General features: G+C 27.2%; 1 protein-coding gene across 1 annotated transcript; it reads left to right on the plus strand.

Annotated features, from left to right (window-relative positions):
- The first annotated feature begins 252 nt into the window (after positions 1-252).
- LOC145193598 (putative aconitate hydratase, mitochondrial) lies at positions 253-9,920 on the plus strand. Its single transcript, XM_090071062.1, has 19 exons — positions 253-410; positions 745-801; positions 986-1,065; positions 2,897-2,963; positions 3,837-4,028; positions 4,847-4,939; positions 5,039-5,197; positions 5,283-5,433; positions 5,511-5,707; positions 5,972-6,077; positions 6,407-6,500; positions 6,585-6,722; positions 6,878-7,268; positions 8,052-8,149; positions 8,230-8,323; positions 8,506-8,638; positions 8,736-8,756; positions 8,902-9,002; positions 9,683-9,920. The coding sequence occupies exons 1-19, from the start codon at positions 381-383 to the stop codon at positions 9,815-9,817; spliced, it is 2,337 nt and encodes a 778-aa protein (XP_089927188.1). The 5' UTR covers positions 253-380; the 3' UTR covers positions 9,818-9,920.
- The last annotated feature ends 450 nt before the right edge of the window (positions 9,921-10,370 follow it).

Consider the following 10,370-nt stretch of genomic DNA (forward strand, 5'->3'; position numbering starts at 1 on the left):
TAGCATACATGCATGCAGGTCATGACTAGAGATCAACATCTAAAATTTTAATTTAAAATGCTCATAGAAAAAGTTTGAAATTTTCTCAATTTAGTGTAAAAGTACCTGATTTAAAAATTTCATTAGATTTTTTCTAAATAGCACAAATAGAACCATAATTAGTATTTTAAAGCATCACGGTAGATAAAATGTTCAAGCCATGTATAAATTTGCACTTCCTAATGTATACTTTTGGATCAACGGCTTATTTTATGTCAAAAATCTGGCCAATCAAACCACTCGCTTGGTTCATCGAGAAGATTCATCAGCACAACAGGGTTCTCGTTACCTTTTTTGAAGCATCTCTCTATGTTCTTGGTGCTTTCTGACTGACAATAGAGATGTTACGTTTATTAAGTACAAGATCACAGGTAATTATGGGAATAATAAAGGAGCATAGTCTAGCTTTTTGTTTTAATTAAGATGCAAAAAGAAGTTGTCTTAAAATATATCTATGTGCAATAGCACAAGATTTTATACTTCTTGTTAGTTTCTACCTTCTATTCTATCTACATCCGATTCTAAACACAAGGGTTATGCAGCAAGCAACATAACATAATTTGCATGCCTTTTTTTTTTTTTTTTTAAATGTATTAATTATCCTAATGGTGAATTTTTAGGAAATTTTGTGTGTTGTGTAATTGCTTGTTTTTAGAGCTAAGTTTTGTTCTTTAAAAACTATTAGTATTTTTTAATTTTTTCAAGAGAGTTTTCAAGGAGCTTCAAAATGTCAAAATACTGGCAAGAGGAGCCTCTCAAAAGGTTTGTAGAGTATTTAAATTTTGAATTTTAATTTATAAACATTCTTTTTTTACTTTGGAGTTCCAAAACGTTTAAGTATATTTAAACAAAGTTGATTTGAAATCTTAAAAAAACACTAGAATAGTTTATAATATTAATAGCTATTAGAAAATAGTAAATGGCTTTTTTTATATTTATTTATAAGGTTCCTATCAGTAAGTTTGATGCAGATATCTACTTGCCTTATGAGAAGCTTAACAACAACCTTAAAATAGTGAAGGACAGGTTGGTTTTTACTTTATTTGGTCTATTTTCATTAAAGATGTAAGAAATGCAAGTTATAGAGCTTGTGCTTTGTCAACTCTGGAGCTAATTTTGATCACATAAATTTACTGAAGTGTTATTTAAATTTACAGTAAATTTAAAATAAAAAAAATATTACAGTAAAATTATAATTTGCTTAAAAGATTTTAAAAATTCTTTTATTCCAAATAAATAAATAAATAAATAAAAATAGAAAAAGACAAAGTGTTTCTATGATACATGGAAAAGAAACATTGGTGGTATCCATTACATTTGAGAGTTTACATTCAATGCTTTCTAGAAACTTCTAAACTGATGTGATTTAACCATGATTAAAAAGTTTATAATTTACACATAGAAATATAACACCAATATTATTGACAAAACTTGCTTTTGTGATCAAATCTTTATATCAAACATTGTTTTATAAAAACTGTTAGCTATGTCTCAAGCTTTTGATAATTTTACTAACTTTTTTCTGAAGTTGAATTACTTTCTTTTGAAATTTCTCTTCGTTTGTATTTTTTAAAAAATGGCAACTCTATCTTTTGATATGCTAAGATGGTTTAGGCTTATGATTTTAGTTTCAATATAAGTGAGAAAATACTTACCCCCTAATCTTCTTTTAATATCAACCTAATTTTTAAGTTTTTGTTTTATGGCAGCTTTCACTGGATTATCTTTCAAAATGCGGCCAGATATTTCATGTTTTCCTTTTTTATATCTCTATTATTATTTCATTTGTCATAAAAAGCACATAATAACCCTTTTTTTTTGTCAAATAAAATTCTATGGTTTGCTTTAGTTTGAGTATAAAAATGAAAATATTAAAATCTTTATTTTTTTTATCTTAGAATATTTATTTATGTTGAAAACTAAAAAACAAACCCTTTTACTCAAAATATTTTAGTATATGCCAGTGATCTTTTCAAATAACCAGAAGGATGTTTTGTGTTCCAAAGTTGTGTACTTTAAGATAATTTAATTGTGTACTGTAAGATAATTGAATTTCATTTTTAACCAATTTCAAATTTAATTTTTCTAAGTATTTTATCTGACTTTAACAATTAAAAAATCTAAATGCAGTTTCTAAGTTTATGATTAATTAAGTTTATGATTAATCTCTTATTAAAAACATAAATATATTAAGTTCTGATTAATTAATAAAGAAATAAAGTGATGCTAAAACTTCTTTAAATATACAGAAATTCACCCAATAAGTCAGCTTAAAATTCATGTCATGAAACATTTCAAGTAGTTTATTCTAAAGAAACGATAAAATCTGGTTTGAAGCTATTTTTATGAATTTTAATTTAACAAAAATGAATAGGTTTAATATATTTTACTATTATTTTTTAAAAAAAAAAGTTTATAATTACTGTTCTATTGGCTTACTTATACAACTATACTGTTTTATACTGTCTTCCACTAAACTATAAGGGGTGCCAAATCTAACTATATTCTCCATAAATTTTGTGGTAGAGATATATTTTCACCTATGTAGTCTGCATGGTGAGTTTTTGTTTTACATATTTGTCCATTTTCTGTTCATTCATTATTGTTTTTTAAAATTTTATATAAAAATTTTTTGGACATATAAGGATTTTAGATTTTGAAAAAGGGGCACATATTTTTGTGTTAAATGTTTGAGGGATTGAAACCTAGTATAGAAAGAAATTTTTTTTAAGATAAGGTTTTGACCTGGGAGGATACTAGGTGTACATAGAGGTTTACAAAATCCACTTATAACTAATAGTAGTAGGTTGAGTTAATTTTGCTATTGACACATTGCTTTTATCCCTACTATTTTTAGATTAAAAAGGCCACTCACTACAGCTGAAAAGGTTCTTTACAGTCATCTGGATGACCCTAAAAATCAAGTGTGTAAAATTATTTGTTTAGATATTTAGTAAGGTATCTGTTTAAATATATGTGTGTAAGGTAATGAAATATTGCAGCATATTTATTATTTATTTAATTTCTAAAAAGAAACTTAATTAATTTCTAAAGATGTATTACACAAGGAAATTTTGTTCAAGTAAGCTTTTTAAGAATTGGTAAAAATCTTTTATATAAACAAACTATCCTTCCAGGATCATGTTATATTAAATCAGCGTAAATTTATAAAAATATTTTAAGCATGAAGTTAGGGCAATTTTGAAATGAATTTTTTTTTTTTTAAGTTCTTTTAAATTGTATACTTAAAAAGTATTTAAGAAAGGTATTAGAATTTTAATGTAAATTAAAAGTCTACAAATTGAACTAAGTTAAAAAATAACATCTATGTTATTATCATCTTTTAATTATGAAACCTGTTTTCTTTTATGTACATCATGCCAAGGGAAAAGTTTCTGATAACTTAACTATCAAACTTTTTAACTCATGAACTCATAGAAAAATATATTTAAAAGCATTTAATAACTTATATATTTCTCAATTAAACTTAAACTTACTTAATTAGTCAATTATTGACATGTAAAAACCTGTTTTTTTTTTTTTAAAGAATAATAAATTAGGTGTTACTTTATTGCAAAAATTTTAATGGATTGCTACATTTACGTCAAATCCAGTGTGAAACTTTAATAATATGTTTTCTACTGATATATTAATTCCTATATGAAAGTAATCTATATGTAACCTAAAATGAGAAAGATTTTCTTTGTTCCAATTAGTTATAATCATAATTTTTTTCTTAGTCACTAAGTTGAGATTTCTATATAAACACATTTTTAAAAATCACTTGTGTCTCAAAGGATGTTAAACGTGGAGTGTCATATTTGAAGTTGCGACCTGACCGTGTAGCTATGCAAGATGCCACTGCACAAATGGCTATGTTACAGTTTATCTCAAGTGGTTTACCAAAAGTAGCAGTTCCTTCTACCATTCATTGTGATCATTTAATTGAAGCTCAACTGGGAGGAGACAAAGATTTAGCTCGAGCTAAGGTTCTTAATTTTTTATTAATTTTTTGCTTAGTTATTATATATCAAAGTTTAATCATGATTACAGGAAGGAGTTCTTTTGAATTAAATTATTCTAAAGTAACTAGCCTTTCTTTTTTTTTTTTAAAAAAAAAAACAAAAAAAAAAAAAACAAGATCTTAAAAAGCTACTTAAATTTTCAAATTAATGCCGTGTTTCAAAGAACTTGAAAACAGTTTAACGTTTTTACAAATGAAAAAAAAAGCTTATTTTGTAAGAAGAATTTTAAAATTTGTCCTGTCATAAAGAGATCAGTTTGTGCAAATAGCAGCTATATACAAGCTCTTAAAAAGTACTATTTCTTTAACTTGTTTTGAACAAACAATTGTTTTCAGTATAATTAAGTATATTAAATATTCATAGTTAAATGTTTTTCATCCAGAGTTCAAATTAATTTAAAATAATATCCCAGTTTTTAATATAAATTATGTTGATGTTGAGTTTTCTGGTAAAACAAAATAGTGAAAAATAGTATTTTTTCCCCCAGTTTTCATTATACTAAAACAAAAGTACATAAGTTGCAATTGTTTAAGTCTTTCTATTGAAGTGTTTTAAAAAATGAGTGTAATTTCTACAATCAAGCAATCTCAATATGCAAAAAAAAAGTGATAGCGCATATTTTACATATGGTAAATATCTTACATGATATTTATTTTAATAAAAAAATGCCCAAAAATTGTCTATGATTCATATTTTGAGTTTTTCCCATTAGATATTTAATATACTCATACATAATAATACATTTAAGGACCTCAATCAAGAAGTATTTTTATATATTTAAGGACATCAATAAAGAAGTATATGATTTTCTATCATCAGCAAGTAAAAAGTATGGTGTTGGCTTCTGGAAACCTGGATCTGGCATTATTCATCAAGTATGTTTGTGTAATATATCATACTCCTCTCTCTCTCTCTCTTATTATTATTTTTTCATTCTTTTATTTTGTTAAATGAAATGAAATCATTATTAATAGATTATCCTTGAAAATTATGCTTTTCCCGGTATCCTACTGATTGGTACAGATAGTCATACTGTGAATGGTGGTGGTTTGGGAGGTGTAACTATTGGTGTTGGTGGTGCTGATGCTGTAGATGTTATGGCTGGAATTCCTTGGGAATTAAAATGTCCAAAAGTAATATAAAACTACAAAAGTATCTTTTTTTTTTCAAGTGAACTTTTTTTTTCTTTTTTTTTTAATTCATGTAGATGTGTTTTAGATAATTGGTGTTAAGTTAACTGGTAAATTAAGTGGTTGGACTTCTCCTAAAGATGTTATTCTAAAAGTAGCTGATATTCTTACAGTCAAAGGTGGTACAGGAGCTATTATTGAATATCATGGCCCTGGTGTAAACTCAATATCATGCACAGGTATGCTATTTGCAAATTTTGAAAAAAATTTTACTTTAAGTTTTTTTTATTGCATTCATTATTATTTTTATTACTAGGAATGGGAACTATTTGTAATATGGGTGCAGAAATAGGAGCAACAACTTCTATTTTCCCTTTTAATGAACGCATGACGCATTACTTAAATGCTACTGGTCGTAAAGAAATAGCATCGCTTGCCCAAAAATACCAAGGGTTGTTGCAGGCTGATGCTGGAGCTGAGTATGACCAATATCTTGAAATTGACTTATCAACAGTAAGACAAAATTTATATTAAGCTCATTTAGCTGCTATTTAATTTTTCCAAGTTTCCAAAATGACAGATCTACATAGGCTGCTATTTAGGTGGTACATAGGTGGTGCATTAAAATGAAGTTACAGCATTGCATACTACTGTGAATGTTAAAGTTATGTTTAAACACTAAATTACTTTTGTTGAGCAAAAGTCTTTTGTGTGAGAAAATTAATTTAAAGTTTATCAAATTATTAAGCGTAAAGTTTTTAAAATCATTTGGTTTAGTTAGAGCCTCATGTCAATGGACCATTTACACCTGATCTTGCACATCCTATCTCTAAGCTTGCTCAACATGCAAAAACTAATGGATGGCCAACAGAAATTAAAGTTGGTGAGTTTAATACCAAAATAATTTTACTTATAGTTTATCCGCTTAATGTTGTTCACATGTAAGTACTATTCATTTTAAAGTGTCTAAGAATGAAATAGCTTGAAACAAAAAATTATGCTTTTTAGCAAGTGCATAAAATATTTAAATCTTAGTTTCAAATCTAAATTAGTTTCAAATAAAAAATAAATCTAAAATGGACTGTATTTCATTATACAGTTGCTTTTCGTTATAAGGGTCTGCAAATCCATTTTTTAAAAGGTTCAATCCAAAAATTTGCACATACCTGATGGTTAAAACATTTATTTTACCTTGTTATAAAATTGATTTAGGTTTAATTGGCAGTTGCACAAATAGTAGTTATGAAGATATGGGAAGATCTGCCAGTATTGCTAAACAAGCTCTTAGTCATGGACTGAAAGCTAAGTAATGACTGCTGTATTTTGTATGTTCTGTTTAACATGTTTTTGAATTTACCTTTTTTTTTATACCTTCTTTGTCCTTTCTCAGGTCTATATTTACCATTACTCCTGGATCTGAGCAAATTCGTGCTACAATTGAGCGTGATGGAATTGCACAAACACTAAGAGAATTAGGTGGTGTTGTTTTAGCAAATGCATGTGGTCCTTGTATTGGTCAATGGGACAGGTAGTAGAGTAGCTAGTTCTTATGTTTTGATATTTTTAATATCTCTATATGCAATTATCTTTTCATGATGTTTTACAATTCATGTTTTGTGTATGTTTTTATGGAAATATATGATTTACAAGAAAAGTATCTAAATTTGTTTTTCAAATCTACAGGAAAGATGTACCTAAAGGCTCTAAGAACACTATTGTATCATCATACAATCGCAACTTCACTGGAAGGAATGATGCTAACATTAATACACATGCATTTGTTACATCACCAGAATTAGTCACTGCACTTGCGATTGCAGGTGATCTCACCTTTAATCCACTTACTGATGAGCTCACAGGCTCAGATGGTAAAAAGTTCAAATTAAAAAGTCCTTTTGGAGAAGAACTACCTGTAAAAGGTTTTGATCCTGGTCAGGACACATATCAATCTCCTCCAAATAATGCTTCAAATCTTACAGTTGTGGTTGACCCAAAAAGTGATAGATTACAACTTTTATCACCATTTCAACCCTTTGATGGCAAAGACTTAATTGATGTACCAATTTTAATAAAGGTATTTGTTAGAATTATTTACATACTGATTTATATGGTATATTATTTTAACTTTTTGGAGTTGAAAAAAAAGTCAACTTTCAATTTTTAACTGAACAAAGTAATTTAATGTTTTGTAACTGATGTACAGGGTGGGAACTAGAAGTTTTAAATTTTTTTAACAAATATCTAGACATTGCTTTGAAATATTATTTAAAATGTTTTATCTATGACATTAAATTTTGATCTATAGTACTAAATGTTCTATGACATCAATAAATGTTTGATCTATGACACTTAACTGTTTGATCTGCAATAATAAACAAATTATTAGAATCAGCCATAAAAATCAACAAAATCTCACTTAATTGTGGATTCTTATTAACAGACAACACCAAAATCTAATAAATCTTCCCTTAGCAAGTATGATTGATGAAACATAGTCTGGCATATTTTGGACTACTGTACTGTGGAACCATATGTTAATGATGGATTCAAGCAGCTTTGTTTTTTGCATAGTCACAATTTTGCAACCTAGTGTTAATAATAGACCACAAATTCAATTGGATTTATGTTTGGTGATTCCCTGGCCATGACATTAGAACCTTTATTTGGAGTGATATTCATCTTTGTTTACCATAAAGTTTTAATTGTACTTAGAGCAATTAATAAAAACAGAGCTATAAAACATCCCAGTGTTTCAATTAAGGCTAAGACAATAGAACATTTTTAAATGTTTGAGCTATAAGATTGTTAGAGTTCTTTTTTTTTTTTTTTTTTTTTTTTTTTTTTTTTATATTATAAGGCTAAAGGAAAGTGCACAACAGATCATATAAGTATGGCTGGCCCATGGTTAAAATACAGAGGACATCTGGACAATATTTCAAACAACATGCTTATTGGGTAAACATAAAGTTCAAAATTTCTTTAGAGAAAACTGGTTTACTTTAAAATATCCAATTTGTAGTTGTTTTCTTTGTTAGGGCTATTAATGAAGAAAATGGTGAGCCAAATAAAGTTAAAAATCAATTGACTGGAAAATATGGCACTGTGCCAGATACTGCACGAAGTTATAAGGTAAAAAGCTCTTAAAGAAAGTTTTTTTTTAGCATATTTATTTTTAGCATGTCAATTTATTTTTTAAATAATATTTTAAGGATTTTTCATGATTCATTCAATAAAGTGATCCTCTTTTAAATTTAGAGTTTTGTGTATTTTAAACATCAACACAAAAAATATTTTAAGCTGTTTCTGTTAAGGCTGCTGGGATAAGTTGGGTTGTTATTGGAGATGAAAACTATGGTGAGGGCAGCAGTAGAGAGCATGCTGCCCTTGAACCTAGACATTTGGGTGGAAAAGCAATTATTGTTAAAAGTTTTGCCCGCATTCATGGTAAGACTGATGAAAAAAAATTTTATATATTTTTTATATATTTATAAACTTTATGTTATTAAATGAAGTGTATGATAAATCTGTTTTCATTGTTTAGAGACTAATCTCAAGAAGCAAGGTATTTTCTTTTTTCTTTTTTTTTTATTTACTTGTGCTGTTTAAGTTTAACTCTGTGTGTGTTTAACAAGTTTAACTCTGTGTGAGTGATGTGTTCAATTTTAATTTTAAGAAGTGCAATCATTATGAATGTGATTTTCTTGTAGGAATGCTTCCATTGACCTTCGAAAATGCCTCAGATTATGATAAAATAAAACCGAGTGATAGAATATCGCTGATTGGTTTATCTGATATAACACCTGGAAAAGTGAGTTCAATATTTTCTCAACTCTTTATTGATGATAAGTTTGCTATAAGACTGTTTCTAGGTATAAGTGTAATAGAGCACAAGGAATTTTTCTGTCATTCTACAGAAAAATTCCTCATGCTCTAATACACTTATACCTAGAAACCCTTTTTAGATGTATTAACATATTCTTTAGACAAACTCTATTCAAATTTTGATATTATTTTATATATTACTTCTTATATTACTTTATATATATTATATATATTTTTTATATATCGCGAGGTTAGAATTATTTTGTTCTATCTCCAATTTTAAAAGTTGGGAGAAAATGAGTTATTAATTTTAGTTAGTAATAATAACTTTTAAAATACGCATTATTGTTTAATTTTTTTTCTAAATAATTTGCTTAAACATGAATTAATTAAAGCATAAGTTATTATTTCTTTAAAAATAAAAGCTAAAACTTTAAACAATTTTTTCTTTTAGAAAAAATCAAAAACTTTCTCCCAACATTTAAACTTGGAGATAGAACAAAATAATTCTAACCTCGCGATATTACAATAACAAAGTTGTGATATTTTCTTATTCAAAATTTTGTGTTTCGTTCAAACTTCTAATGGTCATAAAGGTTTTCATTTTCAATAGTATTGGATTGGGTATTATTCTTACAGACAAACTTTGTATAATTTGATTTTTAGCCTGTCAAATGTGTTGTGAAACACTCTGATGGTTCTCGCGAAACAATCAATCTTTTACATACATTAAACCAGGGGCAAATTGAATGGTTCAAGGCTGGCAGTGCCCTTAATAAAATGGCAAATGATGCAAAATAAATTCTTTGTTATTTTTGTATTTATATCTTATATACTTCTATTATATTGTAAAACTAATGAATTATCCAGTTTTATTTCTTAACATCATTTCAATATTATGCAATAATCCGTGCAGTGTTTTTGCTTCAATTGTTTGACGTCACATTTCTACTACAAATGTTTGGTTTTATTTTTTTTTTTATTTGGATTTACTTTTTGTTCGTCAAAATCTGAAACTTGAATCTTTCCTTCTCAAACTGACTCATTTAAGTTTCGAAGGAGTTCTCTGAAATTTTGTTTTTATAACCATTCGTTATATAAAAATTACTTAAGTATGCCTAAAAACGGGGCTACTTTGACCCACATCACACCTTAATGTTAAAAAATTAAAAGACCAAAAGATATTCCCTGAAATTACGAATTTTTATGTGCACACTAATGATAATTAGCACTATCAACGACACCTTTCAAATCTTGCACTTTTAGATGATAACTATTATGTTTAAATTTTGAACTAAAGTTACCATGCTTTTTGGGTTTTTTTTTTATCCATCATATCAGATTAAAAATAAAG

Source organism: Hydra viridissima, unplaced genomic scaffold (assembly GCF_058129835.1).
Source record: "Hydra viridissima isolate aposymbiotic clone 2 unplaced genomic scaffold, HvirCarnegie_v1 scaffold_14, whole genome shotgun sequence".
NCBI classification, from domain to species: Eukaryota; Metazoa; Cnidaria; class Hydrozoa; order Anthoathecata; family Hydridae; genus Hydra; species Hydra viridissima.